Here is a 24,523-nt window from a genome sequence, read left to right on the forward strand (position 1 = left end):
GAATTGTCCAGAACATTCTTGCTCTCTGATCTCGAAGGATCTTGTGGCAACATCATGGGCGCTTTTTTTTTTTTTTTTACTAGGCTTCATTCTCCATGGTCTTTCTGCAGAATTTGAAACTCAAGGCCTGCAAGAACTTTCTTCTAGAAACCCTGCCAGGTGAATCCCCCATGCTATAATACTGTGATTTCCAGTTTTTCCAGATCACTCTTTATTCACTTTCTTTTTATTCTTTTTTGTTTGTTTTTTTATTTAATAAAATTTTATTTACAACTTTCCCTCAAACTACAAGTGCTCTTCAGATTAGCATTAAATTATATTACACATACATAGTTACAACATTTAGATTTGCTCTGTAACATATAATCACATTAAAAATAAATAACTTGCCATGTAATTCATAGTTTAATTGGCTCTTAAATAGTTTCTCTGGGGCGGGGGGAATAAAATTTTTGTGTTCTTTAAGAAACTGATAAATATAATGAACTGCTATGTATTCATTTAAATTCTAAGGAAACCCAAAGATGAAGATTTCTTGTTTTTTCTAAAAATGTAATACAAGAATGCACTGAACCACAACGTATAGTGATAGAATGGAATAGTATAGACAGATGCAATCTTCTAAGTGTACAGTTGTAGGATATTCCAGGTGGGGGAAAAAAAACCTGATACTAGTAATTGTTTAAAGAAAAAAAACTGAAGTCAACAAAAATGTTGAAAAACAAAATTATATACTCTTAAGAAAAAACAACACAAAAAACAAAACCTATAGAACTGAAAAACATTTATTTTACTATCTTAAAAAGCAAACTAGAGAAGCTGATAGGCAGAGGGAACTAAATGGAATTAAATGCCTCTTAAATTGAGGCATCTCTACACAAAAAGGGAGAGAGTATAATGAACTGACCTCAGAAGGGAAATGAGTAAAACAAAATTTCACAAAAGTCTTAATGATACCTTACTGCACAGAGTATCAAAGTTACAGTCTGTATTTTTCTCCTTAGGTTCATAGTAAATGATCAAGCTTCTGTTTAATGCATGCTTTTTGTATGTCTTCTCTGTAGCAACATATGCTATATAGGCAATATACATACACACGCATTTTACCATGAGAATTACAGTTCTCATAGTGACTTGGTTTTTAACCTATATTTATATACATTTTATTTCCATTACAAAACAATTAACTTTCTAGTGATTCATTTTAATTAACATATTACATAAAACAATTGATTTAAATGATTCGTTTTAGTAATACAACATAATGGGTCAAACAGTTTAAGCATAATAGAGTAGCATGGCACTTTTAAAATTAATTTACCACAGTAGGAAAGTTTTTAATTTTTAAAATGTAAGCAAGATGAGACTACATAGTTATGAACAGTGAAATAAATAATTGAGGTAATTTTTCATCAGTGGCCATTCATTATTTTACTTTTAGGAACCTGGAAGAAATTGTCATCATTGAGTTTTACATATTCTGGTAAATCTAAATGCTTCTTAGCTTCTTCAATATCACCTTGAATTGTTGAAATAAGTGACTCTAAAGAATCAAAGTTCCTTTCTGGTCTGAGGTAGCCAACAATGGCCACATTGAGGACTCCCCCATAGAAGGCCCCTTGGAAGGTATGGATATTATTTCCATGGACTTTTTCATGGTCTTGTAGTATGGGTATCATTCTATTCCCACCACCATCTATCTGTCTTATGGACATCTCCACTTCCAGCACTGCCAACACTGCTTCAACCATTATAAATGCCAGCAGATATCTGTGTCACCTACCCTGGTAGGTATCTTCCAGACACCTGGAAGATTATCTACTACTTATTCCAGAAAATTAGCTGTGGGGAGGCCCAGATGCTTGGAGCCACAGCTGAAACCTCTCACCACCTGGCCCCAGCAGAAGTCTGGCAGGTTTCTCATGAGGTCATCATCTAGGGACACCAGGTGCAGCCCAGTGTATGTGTCCCATGGAGCAGCTGTGGATGCTGTGCCTGGAGCCCTGGACCAGCAGATGGACAGGGCAGGAGCTCTGTGGGCTACATGGGCACACCATGCACTGTGGGGGTCCCTCACACAGCTGATCAACAGAAGCTACATGACAACTCAGGAAGTGTGTCTCCCCTTATTCACTTTCTTTTTTGAGTACTTTCTCTCTTTGAGTGTTTCCTCACCATTCGATCTGAACCCTCTACTCTCTCCTTTATAAAAGTCAGGTGGTCTAAAGGCTTCAACTACCACCTCAACATGGATAATCTTTGGATAAGCTCTCTCCTAAATTATTACACCAATTTCCATGTTTCCTTTAATGTGCATAAATTATCATATTATATAATCTATAAAGACTGAAAAAATATATGTAATTTTAGTTAGTACCTTTGAGAGAATTCAACTATAGTCCCAAAGGATAACAGTACTCATAGGATCTTTTCAGAATAAATAGCCAAATTGAAAAGCAACTTTGTAGTTTTGGTCCTCTTGACATTTTTGACACTGTTGACCATTCCATCTAAAAATTTTCTTCTCCCTTGGCTCGCTTCAAACTTCTATCTCATGGATCTTTGTTACCTGTCAAGCTCTTTTGCTTCTCATTAAATACTACAGTTTGTCAAGATTTTATCATTGGTCCTCATCTCTACCCACTCTTCCTGGGAAACATTGTGCAATCCATGCTTTCTCTTTGCTAGTAACTTGCAAAACCAGCCATAGTTTCTCTCCTGGATTCCAGACCCACACTGCCCATGGAATATCTATACCTGAATGTAGATGCCCCATCCCCAGGCTCCCCTATCCTGAAGTTATTCTTCTCTATAATACCTGTTTCTCCTTTTCATCCATCTATTAGTTAATGGAATTCCTCTAAGACCAAAACTAGAAATGTTTTGTCATCTTAGATTCCCCCACTATCAACCTGCAACCAGCCAACAGTCAAATGCCACCATTTCTATCTTCTATCTTTCTCTTCTTACCACACCACTCTGACATTCTGTTTCTTCCCCAACTCTCAGACACTTGCAAATCCTCCTATCTCATCTCCCTGACTCTAGGTCTCCTAAAATCCAAGTAGTACATGTCAGCAAAGTTAACTTTCTAAAAATTAAGGTCACTTTTATCTCCTATTTAGCAGCCTTCAATGGTCCACTTTATGAGTATAGGACCAAATTCCTTAGAATGGCACTAAAAGACCTTCCCACTGTAGCCCCAACTTATTTTCCAGTCTTATCTCTTGGCATCCATTCACATATGGTTTATGCCAAACCAAACTTCTCCCAGTTTTCAAATATATCATGTATGTTTTCATCTCCTTTATACATGCTGGTCTATCTAGTGTTTTTTCCCATGCAATAAATTCTCACTCATTCTTTAAGATACCATTCAAATGGCATCTCCTTGAGTCATCTAGAAACTAGTTTCTCCTTGCTGGCACTTCATAAGGTCTTTTCCTTATATAAATCTGCATTATCAAATTCTTCCACCTCTCTTATAATTATGTGTCTTGTCCCCTACACTCCACCCCATAAGATATGGCTTCATTAAGGGTAAGAACCATATCTTACTTATCTTTGCATCTATGGAGCACTTTACCAATAAAATGTGTTGCATATAATATGTTCTCAGTAAATGGCTATTGTACAAAAATGGAAAAATCGGAGCCAAGATACTGCCCCCTCCCTTTAGGAAACAATGGGGAAAGACTGGAGAAAACAAAGAGTCCTCTTTTCTTCTGTCTTGCTACAACATACCTTATAGGTTAGCTGTGTTCATCAAAATAGTACAAAATTTTCAGTGCCCCAAATTCCACTTAGATAAGAGGTGCATTTTTAATGTAAATAGCTTCAGTGAATACTTCTCCAGTCCTTCCCATCTTTGTCAGTAAGTCAAACCTTACAGTGAATTAGACTAACCAGATGGCAGTCTTATTACCTGTTCTCACAGCAGGCTAAAATTTTCAATAGGGAAGGAGGAGAAAATAGGGAAATGGAGACTGTCAAGGGAGGACAAACAATGTAGGATGTGGTTCTAGAGTACCAGAGAGCAACTTCAGAGCATAGAACTGCTTAGGGGAGATGGGAAGAGGTGCTGCAGGGAGGAAGAACAGTAAAAGAAATATTCAAATTCAATGATGGAAACTTTGGTAGGTGCCAATTCCTCTACTCCTCCCCAGAGATGGGGGAAACACCCTCTCTCACACTCAGCAGGAGCAGCCCCACCTCTACACATGGGTTGGCCCTTCAGGAGAAGAGCTCATCGTTCATTGTTACTTAACTCCTGTTAACTCATGTAACCTCATTAATTTTCCACCTACTCCTCCCATTATCTTTCTTTTCATCTGATGAGGTGAAGAGAGGGGTGAGCTGGTTTCTGTAGTCCTAAAATGTCAGGCTGCCATAGAGGATCTTATCTATTACCTGATCCCACCTAAGACATTCTCTCTACTCCTACCTTAACTGCAGCCATGAGCAGGCTCTCTGAGAAAAGGACTGTAAGGAAGACACCCAGAAGGTTTCCAAACAAAAATATAACATGCATCCAGGAGTGTTTCCTGCCTTGTGAAACCTGCACCAATTCACCTTAAAGAAACTGAAGCAGAAGGCTATCCCTGAGGAGGCCATACCACCAGCACTTCCAAGAATATAATTCAGCATCTGTACTTCTAAACCACTGTTCCTCCAGACTTTCTTATTCTGTCATGTAACATCCACAGCCCAGTTGTGCTTGAGCAGTGGAGTAGGTTGCTGAGAGACCAAAAAATAAAATACTGAAGATGAGACATAAAAAATAAGATTTATTGAGAAATACTTATGGAGATATCCAATGGCAACGGGCTGGCCAGGTGCTTCACCAGAAAGTCCAGTGACAACAGGATGGACAGGTGCATTTCACATGGTGCTCCCAATGCTTCATCAGAAAGTAGCACCTCCATTCCCCCATGATGCTTTGTCCAGAGGCAGCCACCTATACAGGCACTTCCCTCTCCACAGTGCTCTGATCCAAATGAGTTACCACAGGTAGGAGGGCTTTATAGGTTAGGTTAGAGAAGTAGCATAAGTTAGCTTGCTCTGTCCCATTATATGACGAGAACCAGAAATTTGACATTCATGCAAGAAAGCAAATCTCTAAAGATAACATTAACTTGCCCTAATTCCCAGTGTCCTTCAAGATAATATTTATCTGAATATTCTCGCCCAGACTTGTTCTCATTGTACTTGGCTAGGTTTGGGGGAATGGAAAGTGGCATTCAGAGACATGGTATTTTATTGTCCTCCTTTTCTTTAAGGACAAAACACCAATAGACCACTACTTCTTAGTTCTTGTGCACCTTAATATTCTATCAATAATTAAATAATAATCATTATTTTTCTTTTTTTTCTATGTCTATAATGGTATATCTAGACACTGCAACATTCTCCTAACTAGTTTCCTTGCTCCCAGTCCCTTCCAAACCAGTTAGTACACTTCCATCTGGTAAATCTTCCTAAAGCAAAGCTTTTCTGAGACATGGCCCTACTAAAAAGCAACCAGAAGCTCCACATTGCCTATCAATGGTTCTTAATATATTTACTGACCACAAAGCAGCTCAAGTACACAAAATATTCCCAGTGGTAACAATTTACCTGCAGTGATGCTTGGCAGGGGATAAGAACAGATTCTGAATCTCAGGGTGGGAGGGTTTTGTTATGTATAATTTGAGAAACTTCCCCTAGTAAATAAATGCAACATAAATATGAGATTAGCAGAATGACAGAGGCACATGCTGAGCACTGTGAATACAGGGCAAAGGTGATATACTCTCCCAAGCACTTTATCTCTTCCCATGATAGAAATCTCTATATTCTTTCCTGGGAAGGATCGGTCTCTTCTGAGGGTGTTGGTGTATTTCTGGCCTCGATTAGGTTAAAGGGAACTACAATACTTAGTTAAAGATCCACATATTTTATTAACTCCTCCACACCTCAGACACTGCCAACACCACCATAAGGACCACATCAAACAGAAAGAATAACACTACTGCGTTAAGATGTGGCTCTAGGCAAGTCATGTCCACTTTTGTGGTCTTCGTTTACTCCTCTTTAGAATGAGGGAATTGGAGAAAATGATCTCCATGATCCCTTCTAGTAGAGGCCAAGCAGGAAACATCTGGCACACTCAACTTACAGGAAGTCAAGGAGTTTAATAAAAGGACTATTTACAAAGGTCTGGATATGATAATAATCCCACCATGGGCAGCTATCATCACCCTTGTGCCCAAAAGGATAAAGGAAGGTAACTTCAAAAGGGAAAGTCCTATAAAAGGGGCCATTTTAAGACGAGCTATGGCTTTCAGTGAAAGGACACAGCTAAGTTATGCAGAAGGCCAGTGGAATAAAGGATTCAAACTTACTCTTCTCCCTTCTACAAATTTCTTATGGGGTCTCCACAGGGCAAACATAATAAAAGCCAGAGGGCAAAGTTGTCTTTCTGGGGCAGACAGCAGGATGGAGAAAGGTGAAAAAAAGGATCTGGAAGGGCAAACAGCGTTGTAAGGTCAGCACTCAATACACTTTGTTGATAGATTATTACTACATGTATGCAGACAATTTCTAGTTTCTCTTTTCTCGTTTTCTCAAGTTGCAATATTAATGTTTTTGTTGACAGATTTTCCTAATATATGTAAATTTAATTCTCAGTTTTTCTTCTCTATTACAGAAATACATACAGCAACAATAAAAAGACAATGTTCCTGAGTCTAACTTCCAATAATCAGTGCCTTCTCTTGGAGGAGCTAAGTGTAAGCTAAGCACCTCTGTCTTCCCATGCATTCCTTCATCCCCTCATCTTTTGAGGAATTCTTTAACACCATGTACAACTGCCACCTTCTCCATCCTGTGCACCAAAGTGCAAAATGATGGGCCCATTGGGACATTGCAGACTGATACAGAAAAAGCAGAAATTCCTTGGCTGTGGGAATGAGGGGCCGTAGATGCAGAGTTTGTGGCAAAGGATATGGAGCTTCCACTTGCAGGCACTGTGGATTCTCAGGATACTGGGAGAAAGGAAGGAAGGAAGGAAGGAAGGAAGGAAGGAAGGAAGGAAGGAAGGGAGGGAGGGAGGANNGAAGGAAGGAAGGAAGGAAGGAAGGAAGGAAGGAAGGAAGGGAGGGAGGGAGGGAGGGAGGGGAAGGAAGGAAGGAAAGAAAGGAGGGGGAGGGAGGGGGGAAATTCTGAAGAGGAGGCAACTTCCTAAAATGCTGAGGAGACTACAGGAACAGAACTCTGAGCTGTGGATAGTGAAGCAGAAAGTATCTGACTATAGAGTAAAAAGAGGGTAAACGTGAGATACTTGTACCTTTTCTTCAGTGTACTCCACCACATGCATTATAAATAATAATAAAAAAACTAAATTACATTTTTGTTTAAGGATGGCTTTTTAAGTGGGCCAAGTGTAATTTCAGCAGATTTATGCCCAACATAATTTCTCTCCTTTTTCTTACCAAGAACTGAAATTCCTAACATAAGGAACAATCTCTCATTTCACAATTAAAAGGAAAACTCAAAATGCAAATACCAAGGTTCTCGAAACAACATACGGTGGTTATGTTTCTATTAGTATGGATGAACAATATCATATATCCTCCCTAGACAGAGAAAAAAAAGAAGTTAAAGACAAAAAGTCATAGCTCCAGGAAATGCAGACATATTTCAACCTAGAGAAGAGGAAGAAAAAATAGAGTTGGAGACACCAGTGACAAACTAACAGCTTTACCATCTTGTCCAAAAGCAACTCTATCCAGTTTCAAGTCTGCATAGATATCTAGGATCAATGCATGCTCGGATACTGCACCTAAAAGGACCTCTGATCATGAGGCATGCATGACATTTATTAAAACCAGGGCCAGTGAGAGTCCCATAAGATTGAAGGGCACATAAAAATAAGCTAAACAAAGAAAAACATTCTTTAAATTTTTACCTTAAAATTCCATTTAGTTCATTTATACATAGAAAATGTCAGCCTATACTAAAACAGACCTGCTATAATAACAGATTCCACCCATACCACTGTTATTTGCATTTCTGGACGGCCTTTAAAACCACAAATCCAAGTCTAATTAAATATCCATCAGTGAAAGATCATGGTAAAGAATGTAAGATCTAGAGACAGACAATCTGGTGTGAATTCTGGCTTGGCTACTAACTTATTAGTTGTATTGCTCTGTGTATACCCTATAACCACTATTAAGTGTTAATTCCCTCCTCTGTATACAAGGGATAGTATCTGGTTTACAGAATAAAGTGGGTTACATGAGAAAATGTACATAAAGCCCTTAACACAATTTTTGGCACAACAAATGTTAAATAAACATTAGTAATGAAAGTTCTTGTTATTCATGCTATTCTTCTGCTTAGAGCACCTTGGTGGTATCAATGTGATAGAATGTAACAATCCATCCCAATATAGACTGTGGGGTCTTCATTCTTGAAAAAAGTTTTCAATTAACTAGCCAATTAATTAATTTAAAAAGTCTAACATCTTATAACTCTATAAATATTCACCTATTTATCTACGTTTTAAGACCAGAAAATTCTACTTAGCTCCACATTTAACCAAAATGATCAATATGGGAAATATTGATAATATCTGTAAAAGACACAAAAAAGTTTGATAGCTTTTGAATATGGAAGTTGGAGAATTCCAAAGCAATAGAACCTATTGAATTAATTCAGATATATATCATGAGTTCACCATTGTATTCCCTAGGACTTAGAGTAAAAACCTGATGAAAAGGGATTAATCTCCATAATTGGTATTACCAGCACCTGGAAAAGCCAGTTGCATAAAAGGATTAACAGAGCAGTTATGCATGGGGCTAATTGCTGTGATTTATTTTAATGACAATGCTGGGACTAAGGACAATCCTGACAAAGTTAGGAACCTCCAGAAATCCAAGCAAAAGGAACCCTCAGGAAGTTGGGGCAGAGTCTAGGCTGGGTACAGGCAAGACCTACATGCCTAACCTCTTCAAGGGCAGGAAATCTAGTCTCATTAGTTCTTTTTCTTTTTATATTAGAGTATTTTTAATCACAAAACAATGATAATAAAGAAAGCTTGTCCACTCTGAAAAGGGAAATAAAATCCCTTATGTACTTAATAATTTTCTAAGTCACAATGCTGGAAAACACAATTTCAGGTTACTTCGAAAGAGTCATTGTACTAAAGCAAAGGCTCAGAAGATATACCTGTGTTCAAATCCCAGTGGAGCCCCTTTATAGAATAATTTGGGGCAAATCACTTACTTTAATAACTGTTTTAAAAAGCTACCTCATAAAGCTGATATCAGGATTTAATGAGAAAAATGCAGGTAAATGCTTAGCACAGGCCCTGGATCATAAAAAAGTCTGAATAGCTCTATAAACTCAATCTTAGAACTAACTTTGCAATGTTATCTGCAAATTTGTGTAATCCAAAAAAATTAAATGGTCTTTGGGCATTATCAACCATCAGCCCTGAGGAGCCAAAAAGATTATGATAAATTTCCCCTTTACCATATGTTACATTTAAATAATTATTTAAATCTTTTCCTCTGCAATTCCAACCTCTCCCAAAGTGATTCAAAGAAGGAGTTTCATTTGTTATGAAGCATTTTTTAAAATCTCTAAACAATAAAATTAAGACATTAATTTAACTTCATAAGACTTTTCCCTTAAATGTATATATATATCTCACATATATTCACTTAAAGTCATCAGAGTAGGGGATTATTACTTTCTCTATGAACTTTAACCTCAGTGTGCACCATTTCTAATCTAAAATTTTCTCCATTCTATTTAGATTGGCCCAAACTCCCTAGCTAAAAATTAACAAGAAGTTATATCCAAACGTGCCAATGGTCCACACGCAGCCATCTGTGAAATTATTGATTTGGATGAAAAACACAACTGGACCTAAAGGAATTTTTTTTTAATTTATGAGGGAGGAGAAATAGCCACTGAATTTTTGACAATGTTTAATTTCAATATTTAACACTGGGGTCTGTAGAGTTTGATTGGTTGGTTGGTTTAGTACTTTCAGTTTTTACTATCTTATATGAAAACTAAAAAGAGTATTATATTTCTGCTTTCTATTCTATATCAATAACTTCTCCTAATGCAGGTTATTTGTATTGAGAAATTGTCTTTCACAGAATGAACTTAACCAAAAACAGAAACCTATGACAGGTCAACGAAATTTAAAAGTTAAGTCATGTTATATTTAATCCTTAAATTACATCATACTTATAGGCTAGCTAACCAGAAACCCAACCAGAACTTTCTATTCTCCTAATATATGAAAATCAAATTTTAGACTAGAACCACAGATTTTAATGGTTTACTAGCCTCAAGATCATCTCAGTAACTTCATGGCCAAAAAAATAACCATTAATGAAGAAGAAAAAGTGAAAGTCAAAATGTTTTCTTTATGAAACATTACATATATAAAGTACATTTATTCTAGGTATATATTTTATATTCTTTAAGATATCTCAAAATTCCTATGTAGAATCTTAGATTTCTTAGCATTTTTACACAATATCCTCAATTCTAAAAGCATCATTTCTTTCAAAGCAAAATTAAGTTAGTTGTCTCCAACCAGTCTTTGTTTAAATTTTTGGCAATAGCAAAATATATAGGACAAAAGTTGAGAGAACAAAATAAAGGTGAAGAAAAAAGTGGGAAAAGGCACAAAGTGATATGAAAATATTCAGAAAACACTGAGTACCCAGCAGTACAGGAAGACTATAAGGCACCCTCCCTTCTATGGAAGAAGTTAAGTACCATGTTGCATTAGGAACAATAATGAAGCCAGAGTATTATAACATATTATAAAATAATCAGATGTACAACACAGGAAATGGGAAGAAAGAGATGGCCATGAACTAGACTAATGGTGAGAAATCTCATGAAGGAGATGACATTTAAGCTTGAGTTTGAAGCTCAGGTAGAATGATTTGAATAAGCCAGCGAAAGGGAAAAAAGGCACTCCTCATCAAGAGCAACAAAGGTCCTAAATGGAACAAAGCATAATGTCTTGGTCCAGAGCGAAAAGAAAGGTCTGCTTATAATTAATGGGTTTTTTTAAGGAAATGCTAACATTTTCCCTTGGATCACAGATTATAATTATTTATTATCATCATATATATTTTAATATTTAATATTAGTATTATCCATATTTTATGGGACAATAAACTGAGACACAGAAAGGCTGAGTGCCTTGCTCAAGGCCACATAATCACCTCCTGAGGAGAATGCAGCACTCCTTCCACTCTACCACCCTTACCGCAGGGGCATGAGGTTGGACGAGCGAGCAACATTATAGAAAAGACTTAATCCATCCACAGAGGCTTGAGAATGCTGGTGAAGTGATGACAATACTTTTTTAAGAACATTACTAATCATGCCACAGTGAACAGGATAGAACTTAATTGACATAGTGATGAGCCAAAAAAAAAAAAAAAATACTTCAGAAGCTGGTGAAGTAATCCTGAGAGAAGTGGTGAAAGCCGGATTAGGGGTTTGCAGTGATATTAGAGAAAGAAAGAAATACATCAGATATGGCCAAAGCAACAAAAAATGGTGACTTGGTGGGTGCAGGAAAAAAAGAATGAAGTCAGAAATTAAAGTATCATCCAGTGAAAAACGGATGGTGTAGTTCATTACATAGCAGTCAGACTCAACAGCTTCCCCTGGCCCTTACTCTCCTGCAAAGCCATGTTTTCCTCCTCACTGGCCATTTTCCAACTTCCAACTCTATCCTTTCATTCATTCATATTTTGCAGGCTGACTGTGGATTGGACAGTGGTCAGACTCTAAGAAACAGAGATTGCAGTAAAAGTAATAATGAGAACAAAACCATTTATTAAGCTCTTATTCTATGTATGACAACCACTGTTTTAAATGTTTTATATTAATTAACTCATTTGATCCCCAGTATAACTCTATAGGCTAAGCAAAAGTTATTATTCCTACTTTGGAGAGAAGGAGGACATAGAATCCATCAAGTGTACACCTCCTTTCCCTGCCTGTCTCCTTTCACCAGATTGATGGAATGCCATTCTGCATTCCCTCAGCCCCCTACCCATGCCTCAGATGTAGCCTAGATGACTCTGTATTATTATCCCTGATTCATATGTATGTTTGTTTGCCTCTCCAGGTTGACTATGAACTCCTCAAGGAGCAAGAACTATATCTTAGTCACCTATGTAAACCCAGGTCAAATTGCATGTGCTCAATAAAACCTGTTGAAGGAATGAATACATTAATGAATATGAACAATCTGTTCCAGCCAAACTGGTCCATTTGGAGTCTCTACCAGCTTGGCATATTCACAGTCCCCACTTCCCAGAACAGTTCTCTCAATTATGTTGCACACATTGAAAAACCCCACTTATCCTTCCCGACGCTCAGCTTAAATTCCACCTGCACCATGAAATTTTGTCAGGTGGCCCTATTCTAACATGCCTCCTTTCTCATTAGTCTTAGGGTGCCAGTTCAACATCATAAAAGCTACCATCTTTGTACCTCTACCACCTGGTTCAAAACCAGGCTCTAACATAAACTAGCTGAGCTACTCTAGGCAAATTCCTGAAACTTTCTAAAACTTAGCTTTTTCCAGCTATAAAATGAGGTAAAAAAATAGATATCTTAGAGAATCTGGGGGAGGATTTAAGAAATGTAAACCATCTAAACACAGCAAATATTCAGAAAATAACTCCTTCTCTCCACACCTCCAAACCCTGAAGTCTTTTACCATTTACACAGCTCTTAAGTTGACATTATATTTCATTTCTCTTCAATTAGACTGTAATGACTGATAAGATAACCTTAAGATCAGGGGGCTGAATCTCACTAATTTTTCTTTCAAACATCTATCAATGTGATTACCATAGAGAAAAATAAAATTAAGAATTACAAAGTAACAGTTATAGTGGATTATGGGAATCAGGGCAAATTGTGCTAAAACTAGAATCATACGTTTTCATCCAATTTAGTTGTAGAATTATCACATGGAACTTCAGTAATTTCATTCATGCCAAAGAATTCAACAAGTGACAGTGCAAATAAAGGCAAATAAATTTCTAAAGTATACAAGTTAATGAGTAATTTCTGGTTCATTAAAGGTAGTTTTAAACTAAATGTTACAGTATTAGAAGGCCCACCATACCTGTATTTGTTCACAGGTACTTTTATGAAAAGGTTTCATTTCACATATTCTTAGGCTTAATATGATTATAACAGAAACCCTTCATGCCACTTTTAACTGAAATATTCTCAAGGCTTCATCATCCTCTGAACCTGCTGGAATCTTTTTTATCCCCTATCCTGATTTATCATAGCCTTCCTTTATTGTATATTATCTTGATCAAGAATCAAATTCCCATGGTAAGTTTTCTTTCTTTTTTTTTTCTTTTAACTGCTGCCCTAGTTGCATGTACCAACAAGTTGGAGGAGTTGCAATTTGTTGGGTAGTAATCTCCACTCTAACAATCAACTCTTCATTAATGCTCTCAACCACATTCCCTTTCCCTGCAGAAACTATTTCTTTAGATCATAAACTTGAAGATACAGCTATAAATTTAATTTAAAAAGGCAATTCTCAATATAATAATGAGTGCCAAATCCCTATTCTTTCAATATCTTCAAGCTTCTCAAGTTATTCCTGTTTTATTTTGTTTCCATGGGGAGAAGTTCATGGTAAGAATTAGAGACATTCAGTTCTATCAGACCAAATACACCACAACTGAGAATACATATACACATTGATATACTAAGAAAGTCAAAGTCAAGGAACCAAACTTATAATCAGTTCAACCATCTATTACATGCCTTTAGGAAAAAAATCATCACCTCTCTCAGCTTTAGCTTCCTGAGATACAAATTACAGATGATAACCACCATCTCTATCCTCAGCAGTTTGTTCCAGAGTATTTTACATTATAGTATCACAAAAAGCATTACAAAATTTCATATCATGCATTAATAAAGTTTCAATTAAATACTTCACTACACAAACTGTTATACCAGATTCTGTAAACAGTACACCTAAGAAAATGTTTTGTTTATTAAGAAACATATAACTATAGTTCATAACTTTTTAAGCAAGTACTCTTTACCATGGATATATATTTTTGCAAGCAAATATTTACTTGTAAACTACCATATCTAAATTCTCTTTTTCTGGTCAATCAAAACTTATTGTAAGGTACTAGAAATTAGTATTGAGATTAGATTTTTTGGTTCTTGTGCTAAGAATTTCTGTATGCTAGTCTTCATTAAAAAAATTTAATTATGAGGAATTTAGAAACAAAATAACCCAGGATTATGTCATATTTCAGATTTTTTTTGGCTATCATACTCGTGGTTATAGTTTATTATAAGGCAAGGACACGGAGGGTTCCAAATGTCTCAGGATATGGTACCTTCTCAGTGTTGATATATATGACTATATATAGAGAGTATTGCCAACCAAGCAAGTTGACCCAAGTCTCCATGTGCAGAAATTTTATTAGGGCTGCATTAGATAAGCATGACTGATTGATTGCCTACCTAGTAGAAACTCAGCCCCAGGTTGGCAGATACATGATACAAATTTCCCACTCTAAAATCACTTGATTGGCATTTCTGGTGTGACCAGTTTCTACCCTACATATTTCAGATTTTTTAATGTTAAAAACAATGAAATCATTAAATTTTAAATTTCTCAATCAATATTTACTTCCAATGTTTTAGACAAAATATTAATATATGGGCTGGGGTTGTGGCTCAGTGGTAGAGTGCTCGCCTAGCACATGCAAGGCCCTGGGTTTGATTCTCAGCACCACATACAAATAAATAAATAAAGTAAAGGTATTGTATCCATGTACAATTAAAAAAATTTAAAAATATATATATTAATATATTTTCACTCTCCAAATAAAAGATTCCCTAACAAACACACATACATATAATTTCCTAAATTGTGCTTTTTAGGCTTTTACTTCTTATATGCAGCAACTCTTGGATGCTAATTAAATTATTTCCATATGTTTTTATTTTCTTTTTGGTTGGTTAAAGGTTTTTACAAGATATTCTTACTATAGCATGATTCTGGTAGTCTTCATGCTACTTGTTGTTCCAATTAATTAAAACAGTTTAAAGCATAAATTATTTAAATCTTATTTTAACCATAATTTTGTAGCTAAATTTTTTTCCCCAAAACTTTGCAAACATTCTGTGCAAACTTAATTAATGCTGAGGAAAAAGGATTTTAATAGTTGCCCAATGTTCTTCAAAAGACAAAAAGAATAATGAAACATGCTCATCTGAACTCCACCCATTTTTCAATTTCAACATAGTAAATCTCCTGTTTTTTCTTAGGGCATATTCAAAAGCATACATATTGGTATTGGTTATTACTGAAGATAATTTATGCAATCATAAGTCAAAGATGCTAAGTTGACAAAAAGAAAACCATGCAAGTAAGCAAACCCTAACATCTGAGAGGCACACCCTCTCAGTATATAAAGGCTTGCCACTGTCCTTGGTAGCAGGCACTCCCTGAGCTCAACAGCATCAACATGTCTGTTCGATACAGCTCAAGCAAGCAGTACTCTTCCTCCCGCAGTGGAGGAGGAGGAGGTGGAGGAGGATCATCCCTCAGAATTTCAAGCAGCAAAGGCTCCCTTGGTGGAGGATATAGCTCAGGGGGCTTCAGTGGTGGCTCTTTTAGCCGTGGGAGCTCTGGTGGAGGCTGTTTTGGGGGCTCTTCAGGTGGCTTTGGAGGAATAGGAGGAGGTTATGGTGGAGGTAGCTTTGGTGGAGGCTTCGGAAGCAGCAGCTTTGGTGGGGGCTATGGAAGTGGGGGCTATGGAGGAGGCAGCTTTGGAGGTGGCAGTTTCGGTGGGGGCAGCTTTGGTGGAGGTGGCTATGGAGGAGGCTTCGGTGGTGGATTTGGAGGAGATGGTGGCCTTCTCTCTGGAAATGAAAAAGTAACCATGCAGAATCTGAATGACCGGCTGGCTTCCTACCTTGACAAAGTTCGGGCTCTGGAAGAATCAAACTATGAGCTGGAAGGTAAAATCAAGGAGTGGTATGAAAAGCATGGCAACTCAAGCCAGCGGGAGCCTCGGGACTACAGCAAATACTACCAAACCATTGAAGAACTGAAAAATCAGGTAAGGAGCATTTTAAAATCCAACTTTAAATTTAATTCTATCCCTGTAATATGGGTAGATGAATCTTAAATTAAGTATAATATAGCTGTTCACTGTGATTTTCTTGCTTCCAAATAAATCCAGTCTCATCAAGGATAAATTGAGTGAAGGTATGGTCATGGCAATCTTCATCCAGCATGTGTTTTGTCTGTCTTACATGATGCAGATTAACAAGAAATTTTAGATTTTAATGAACATATAATGAGCCCACAGTTAAATATGCCAGATCATTTAAAAATGTAAGAGCTGAAAAATATTAAATGAATAAGAACAAAATATTATTAAGACTGATAACAAATAAGCCATATTCAATAGCAACATTGCAAAATCCATGAAGTCTCCTTTATGGAATTGGGATATTGCTTAACTCCAGGGAATCTGTGAATTGTACCTACCAGTTCAGAGTATATCTATTTAGAAATATTTATAGCAAATGGAACAAATACAGGGGTGAGCCAGTCAAAAGTTGGTTGAAATACATAAAAATCACTAAGTATAAAAGAGGCTAATACATTAATAGGATTACATATAGTTAGTTTTCAGAAAGGGATGACACAGAAATAGAATAGTGTAGAAACTTCAAGATAGGTTTTTAAATTTAAGTTTGTGGGTAAGCTTAAAATATTTTATATTTTAAAATAATCCACACAAAAAGATTTTGGAAGAGAACAACATAAAAATGCAGCTTATCTATGCCACTATAAAAGCCATATTTGCATCTGACCTTTTCTTAAATGACTGTACCTATTCCTCCAGATCCTCAACCTAACAACGGACAACGCCAACGTCCTGCTTCAGATTGACAATGCCAGGCTGGCAGCTGATGACTTCAGAATGAAGTAAGCTAATTGAATGTGTAATACTATCAATACAAATACATCAATTGTTTATAATAGTGACTTTAGATGCCATAGTAGCATTTACATTTTCCTGAATTCATTCAAAGTGACAGAACTGGAATTATCTGAGAAAGTTTCAATTTCAGAATTACCTTCCTGGTATGCTTTAAAGGAAGAAAATGCATTTAAAGTAATTGCTAATCTTCCTATGTGAGTTAGTATATGGTAAACATTACCAGGACATGAAATCAACTCTAAATTTTTTAAAGTCTTTTTCCACATACAACTCCTTCTTAAGAATTGTATCCAATATATGTATCATGCTTGTTGCAGGTATGAGAATGAGGTAACCCTGCGACAAAGCGTGGAGGCCGACATCAACGGCCTGCGCAGGGTGCTGGACGAGCTGACCCTCACCAAGGCTGATCTGGAGATGCAGATCGAGAGCCTGACTGAAGAGCTGCAGTACCTGAAGAAGAACCATGAAGAGGTGATACAAAATTATATTTCCCCCAATTTTTCAAAAGGTTCATTGTGGTCATGGTGCAGTCATTAAATCTTTTTTTGTTCCTCAAACAGGAAATGAGAGACCTTCAGAACGTATCTACTGGTGACGTGAATGTGGAAATGAATGCTGCCCCAGGTGTTGATCTGACTGAACTTCTGAATAACATGAGAAGCCAATATGAGCAACTTGCTGAAAAGAACAGAAAGGATGCTGAAGCCTGGTTCAATGAAAAGGTAAGTCAACCACCCTTCACAGTGAAGCCCATGTAAGTTTTGTTGTCATGTCCGAGTTTTCTCATATTTTCCCATTTTTATAATTCCAGAGCAAGGAACTGACTACAGAAATCGATAACAACATTGAACAAATGTCCAGCCACAAATCCGAAATTACTGAATTGAGACGCACGGTTCAAGGTCTAGAGATTGAACTACAGTCCCAACTGGCCCTGGTATGTTAAGTCTTGAGACATGACTTCCATTTTATCATAGAAACACAGAGCTGAGGATAAGAAAGCAGAAATAAAACTGGAACTCTATGCTAATGGAGGAAAAGAACTATTAGTATCAGCATGAAGTGCTGAGATTGAAATGTTGCCATTACATAAAACACTAATTTTATTCATTTCCCTTTTTCTCCAGTAGTATCTTATTAAATAATTTGATAAGCTTCAGTATGCCAATTGAACAACGAGGTCATTAAGCAACAACAAAATCCTCTTTTCAGAAACAATCCCTGGAAGCCTCCTTGGCAGAAACGGAAGGTCGCTACTGTGTGCAGCTCTCACAGATTCAGGGCCAGATCACCTCCCTGGAGGAACAGCTGCAACAGATTAGAGCTGAAACCGAGTGCCAGAACGCTGAATACCAACAACTCCTGGATATTAAGATCCGACTGGAGAATGAAATTCAAACCTACCGCAGCCTGCTAGAAGGAGAGGGAAGGTAATTGGAAAACTGGGGAAATAAAAAAAAAAAATCCCAATTGTTTTCATTCAATATTATGAATAGCAAGGCTTATCCAAACTCCCAAGGAAGTGCCAGAGGATGGGAAGAAGGGAGGTGTAAGGAGGAGGCAGGGTACCGAAAAAGGAGTGAATGAATCTCAGGGCTGTGTGTAGTTAAGTTTGTTTTAAACAGTGGGTTTTAAAACACGTGCTTGGCAGTACTGTATTCTCTCAAAACCTTGGCTTATCTACTAAAATAACAATCACCGGAGAGGGAGCCACCGTTTTCCAATGTTAGAAGATCACTGCTTACGACCCTCACCCCTCTTAGTTCCGGAGGCGGATCCTACGGCGGCGGACGCGGCGGCGGAAGTTCTGGCGGTGGCTACGGAGGAAGTTCCGGCGGCGGCAGCTACGGGGGCAGTTCCGGCGGCAGTCACGGAGGTAGTTCTGGCGGCGGCCACGGCGGTAGCTTCGGTGGCGGCAGCTCCGGTGGAGGTGGTCACGGCGGCAGTTCCGGCGGCGGCGGCGGCCACGGCGGCAGCTTTGGCGGTGGCAGCTCCGGCGGAGGCCAGAGCGGAAGCGGAGGCTTCAAATCCTCCTCTTCCGGGTCCGCTGGAGAGGCCTCATCTAAGGGACCAAGGTCAGCAGAAAATCTCTGGGGTAATCAGAATTAGTTTTAACTCTATGTGATGGTTTTAGTGCTTCTTAAGCTCTAGGGCTGTTTTTAAAAATGAAAATCTTAGGGTTTTCATTTGCATTTTTTAACAAAACGCACTTTTGACACCAATATTGAAGGAAAAGTGGCATGGTCTAAATGCCACCCACAGGGTAAACATTGATTGGATTATTTTTAATGTGAAAATTTGAATTTTCCTTTCTTAAAAAGTGCAATATCCTTTTTCCTTTTGAATATTTGCATGTTAATTAGCAAGGATACCTACAAATTGCTTAACCTAAATTCTGATTTATTTATTATTATTCACAGATACTAACAAAACCAGAGTAATCAAGACAATTATTGAAGAAGTGACACCTGATGGTAGAGTTCTTTCATCTATGGTTGAATCAGAAACCAAGAAGCACTACTAATAAGTAGCATCAAGACGAAAGAGTCTCCCTTCACACAGGCCATTATATAACAGATGCATGGCAAAATGTTCAACACTTCTGTCTTAATGGTCTGTGGAAACAGGTTCACTCCTTGAAAATAAGGTGTCTAAAAGGTGTTTTGTGATTTCTGTATTTCTTCTTTTCACTTTGCCAGAAAGTGTTTTTTCATGGAAAAAGAAAAAACTTTCTGTTCTCATTTACTAATGAATTTCAATAAACTTTCTTACTGATGCAAACTATCTGAATTTGTCAGAGTTTTTCTTTACTTAATCTTGTGGGTATGCTCAGACCAATTTAAGCAATCTCACTGAATAAAAAGGTTCAGAAATCCCCAGTCCTATACTTTCTTAAAGATATGCAATATGTAGTAAGCTCCCATCTCTCTTGGCTTTAAACTATTTCAGTCCTGGAAGTTTAAAATATTTCAAATAAGACCCAAAAAAATAAAAATGGAAATTCCACATTTTCTGATTGTCTACTCACATTTGCCTGCCCTTATTCCTATATTACTTCATTCCAATTGCTATATTGCTTAAAAGATACTTTCCAAACTTAACCAGCCCAGTAAAATATCAAGGCCGGCAAAATTATTTGTTGTCTATCAGATGATGCCAGTGTGATCAAAGGGGCAACTCTAGGTCTCTGCTTTCCACAATCCTCCCCAGGGATCAGTACTAAAGACCTGGTATTTTCAGGGTTAGCCCAGTGCCATCCCTTAGCTAATAATAACCCAGCCGGCTTTACTTAGTACTCTGCTAGGTAATACTATGAGGGGAAAAAAAGAGGCTAGAGGGCTAGAGTTAATATGTCCCCCTAAAACTACTTGTGTTCCCTGGTGGTCTCCTGGATTACCCATGCCCACCAAATAGCAACCTTCCTCAATACCTTTGAGTTGAGCTCCAGTTTCTCCCAGGATTGGAACCCTGGTTAGCATGACATTTGGGATTCCCTCTACATTATACACTACCCTCAAATCAATTACAAGAGCCATATTTCAATATGAATGGACTTCTTTACAGTCCAGGCTCCATAACCAACTTGATACCTAGTGTTACCACATCTGAGAAGCTCTCCACTTTAGTTCACTACCTCTTTATATGTGGACATTTGTACCAGCTTCTCTTATTAGAAGATAGTCCCCCATTGAAGACCCAACATGCCTCATTGTGAAGCCCTGAAACAGGTATTGCTGGGTGAGGACTGAGTTCCTACTGTGTGTAATAGTGCTGGAGTGGCTGCTGTTCAGAAACACGATCTTTGAAATTATTGTCTAATAAAGTTAACCAAATCCCTGGGATGGATTGCATTGTTCATAATGTGAGATGAGCATTGTCCTTATCCTGCAGAAATAAAAGTTTTCATATCCAATAACATTGATTCAAGACAAGTTATCATGAGACAGTTGTCCTTAGTATTAAGCTTTGTCTCTGTCCATTCTTCCCTCCTTACTCCAGCCAGGATCTTGGCTGGTTAGAATTCTTTATCTAGTTGAGTGGCAACCCAAACCTTCATTCCTGAAAAGCCTCAATACATAGTGATCTTCATACCTTTTCAATCCTCCAATACCTCATTAAACATTTATATTAAATTATCTCAGATACAGTAAGTACCTGATAAAGAATTACTCTCTTGACTGATACTGTGGTACAATGGTTGGATAAATATAATCTGTCAAAAATAATTTTGACAAGAACATTGGTATTTGTGAAAAATAAATTTTTTAATTATTAAATAGCACATAACACTATTTTTACCACATAGCTTTGTCTTGTAGCTATTTTTTTAAAGTCCTGTACATATTTTTGCAGATACTAAAATTGTTGTAGAATCCTGCTAAGCAGTTCACAGTGAAACTGGCAGAGTCAACTTGTCACCCATGTGAAATGATACTGCATAGTAAAAAGCTTGTTTCTCCCAAATATTCTCTAATGCTGCTAAAGACCTTAACATTTTGCACACTGGCCTTGATATTTATGATGACTTGATATTTTGCTTGATAATGGAGAATATCTTTGTTAGTATCGCCTTTATCAGGGAGGTAGCTTGATTAAGATTAAATAAAGGTACATCCAGTATACCCCATCTGGAGTGCATCTTGACAGTAGAAATTGGGGAAAGTGCCTTCTCATGGTTATAAACACGAATTTTCAAGTCAGTGATCCCTGGGTTTCATATCCTGGCATTACATTTACATATTATGTTAACATAGAGAAGTTACTTCTGAACCTTAGTTTTTTTTTTTTAATCTGTACAATAAAAACAAAACAATAGCCTCCTCCCCACACTTATCCAAGGGAAGTACATTGCAAGACTTTCAGTGAATGCCTGCTAGTACAGAACTCCATACTGTGTTTTTTTTCTATACACACATACCTATAATAAATTTTCACCTTTACAACTTCTCTTCAGTGTATCCAAATTTCCAGCATCACTAGTATTGCACTTTGGGGCCATTATTAAGTAACATAAGGATTTGAGGAACACAACCCCTGCAATACCACAACAGTCAATTTGATAAGTGAGCTTCTAAGTGACTAATGGATGGGTTGTGTATAGAGCAATTCTCACCCCAGAAGGAATAGCACAAGATTTCATCACACTACTCAGAACATTACACAATTTAAAAGTTGTAAATTATTTATTTCTGACATTTACCATTTAATATTTTTGGACCTCACTTCACTGTGAGTAACTGAAACCATGCAAAGCAAAACCACATATGATGAGAAACTGCTGTAAACCACAAGCTGAAAATTCAAAAGCATTAAGCTAAGTCAAAGGAGCCAGACTCAAAGGCTAATGTGCTGCATCTCGTTTATATGATATTCTTAAATAAGTCAAGCTGGAAAATTAGGAAACAGACCAGAGGTTGCCAGATGTTGTTCACCACAAAGGGGTACAAGGGAACTTCTCAAAATTATGGAAATGTTCTCCACCTTGTTTCTGGTGGCTACAATACAACTGAATGTGTCGAAGTTAATTGAATTATACATTTGCTATAAAGTTCACAGGGGTTTTAAACCTCAATAACCTTTCCTTTTTAAAAAGTGAAAATAAACAAATTGTGACTGAACATTTCATTTTTCAGTGTGTTAAATGTTGTCGATTTCTACTCTATTTTTAGCTCCAAAAACAAAGCTTATACTCTAACAACTGGAAAGTATGGAATGTCCTTATAACAAGGAATATGGCACAAATAAATAATTTCCATTATAATACATTTTAATGACCATGCTTTGTGAGTCATATTCTTATTAATCTAAAGAGCCTAGGAATTAAGTAAAGCTGAACCATAGACTGTCTATAATCACATCAGCTTATACCTGCAAGGCTGGTATGAGAAAGAAAAGATAAAAGAGTCATAACATACATACAATCTTTAAAATTCTTCCCCCTGCTTCTTCTGGTATCTTGTTATCAAAGTCAGTTTGGGGGTGTGGATGAGTCATATTTGGATAACTAGGTTGTTTCTGTTGGGAAGAGATACAGGGAGCTGGTAGGTAATTGCTACTTGATAGGCAGCCAAGAGAAACAGGCTCACAGCAACGTCTCCTCTCTGATGTATCCTCGCCCTTCCAAGCTCCATGTCACCTCCCTCTTGAGGTCTTTTTTTTCTTCTATAAGAAGTTTATCTTCCAAATTGCCTTTTTAGAAAAGAATGAAATAACGTTCTCCCTGCTGCCCATCACTCATTCCTTTTCACCTCCTTCTCCCCAAACCTGTCCATTGTCTTTCTGCCTTCTTAAAATAACTCCAGTTATTGATCTAAAGGAACCTAATGTCTACCCCAGACTTTAGCTCACAGTGCACACCATTTATTGGTTGGTTGAGCATTCATTTAGCAGCATCAGGCACTGTGCCAGGTAATGGGGATAAAATAGTGACCTCAAAGAGCCCATAAATAGCAGAAATAGCCACTCAGAGGACAGAACGCACTACACAGAATTAATCCCAGGTTGCTATGGTAGCTTTAAAATGCAATATTTCCTATACAATTGAGATCATCCCTAGCAACCTATGCCCTCTGAAATGTCCACAGGGGGTCTACATTCAGATTCAAACCAAACTTTCAATCTTCTCATTTCTGGTGGGAAGAGATTCAGGGAGCTAGTAGGTAATTGCTCTTTTTTTCTTTTCATCTACTGTCTTAGTAGAACTGATTATCTTCTCCAAAATTGGTGACAAAGACCAAGATGTCCCATCTTGGTAGGGACAACATGCATGACATTTATTTATTTGTGGAAACTATGTTGAGATGGAAGAAATGAAATAATCACAATGGAATTTCTACTTCATTCTAATTAAGGGAAAGGTATTCACATAGCTACAAGACTCTAATGATCATAAATACTGTTTAGAATCATTTATATGTATATAATTATTCTTTATGTGTAGGATACTGTATTATATGATGAGGACACACCAAAGTAAGGAAGTCTTTGCTTCTGTTATCAAATGATACAGAGAACAATGACACTCTGTATGTACAGGTAGATGTTTACAATTATCAAAGTGCTTATCTCTGTATGTAGAAATCATCTTCAGCACCACCTTGGGACCTATGCAGAGCTCAGAAATACTAAATGACTTGCACAAAGCTTCACACACAGCAAATGGCAGACTTACATCCTGAACCCAGGATCTCTGATTTTTGAGCCTAGAGCTCCTTCTTATAGAGCACAGATTTCTAGACATTTTCTATTACAGACTCCTAGTCAATAAAAATATTCTGATGTGCACAATGAGTATATTACTTACCTTAAACGATACATAAATACATGCCTTCATATATGTGCTGTACTGTAGCTCGATGTACAACATATATTAGTGCAAACACAGTGAAAATTTTGGTCACAGCCATGCAGACAGAATTCCTTGCAATTTGGCATAAACTGGAACTAGTTTCCAGACAGAT

The 24,523-nt window shown here is 37.2% G+C and overlaps 1 protein-coding gene and 1 pseudogene across 6 annotated transcripts in view; one reads left to right on the forward strand and one right to left on the reverse strand.

Moving 5' to 3' along the window:
• Window positions 1-1,319: 1,319 nt before the first annotated feature.
• LOC107150788 lies at window positions 1,320-1,924 on the reverse strand (annotated as a pseudogene).
• Window positions 1,925-14,850: 12,926 nt separating this feature from the next.
• Window positions 14,851-24,523, forward strand: part of Krt10 (keratin 10) — a 26,103-nt gene continuing 16,430 nt past the window's right edge. The window contains exons 1-9 of one of the 6 annotated variants that reach the window (XM_015495757.2): window positions 14,876-16,166; window positions 16,962-17,044; window positions 17,378-17,534; window positions 17,624-17,785; window positions 17,875-18,000; window positions 18,276-18,493; window positions 18,827-18,844; window positions 18,896-19,138; window positions 19,484-19,847. In XM_015495757.2, coding sequence (XP_015351243.1) covers window positions 15,570-16,166; window positions 16,962-17,044; window positions 17,378-17,534; window positions 17,624-17,785; window positions 17,875-18,000; window positions 18,276-18,493; window positions 18,827-18,844; window positions 18,896-19,138; window positions 19,484-19,490 — 1,611 coding nt within the window. In that variant the 5' untranslated portion in view covers window positions 14,876-15,569 and the 3' untranslated portion in view covers window positions 19,491-19,847. Of the gene's footprint in view, window positions 16,167-16,961; window positions 17,045-17,377; window positions 17,535-17,623; window positions 17,786-17,874; window positions 18,001-18,275; window positions 18,494-18,586; window positions 18,754-18,826; window positions 19,159-19,483; window positions 19,848-24,523 lie in introns of those variants that run through there. The other 5 variants (XM_048791822.1, XM_015495754.2, XM_015495756.2 and 2 more) reach the window with 5 other exon arrangements.

The sequence above is a fragment of the Marmota marmota genome, unplaced genomic scaffold (genome assembly GCF_001458135.2).
Source record: "Marmota marmota marmota unplaced genomic scaffold, marMar, whole genome shotgun sequence".
Lineage (NCBI taxonomy): Eukaryota > Metazoa > Chordata > Mammalia > Rodentia > Sciuridae > Marmota > Marmota marmota.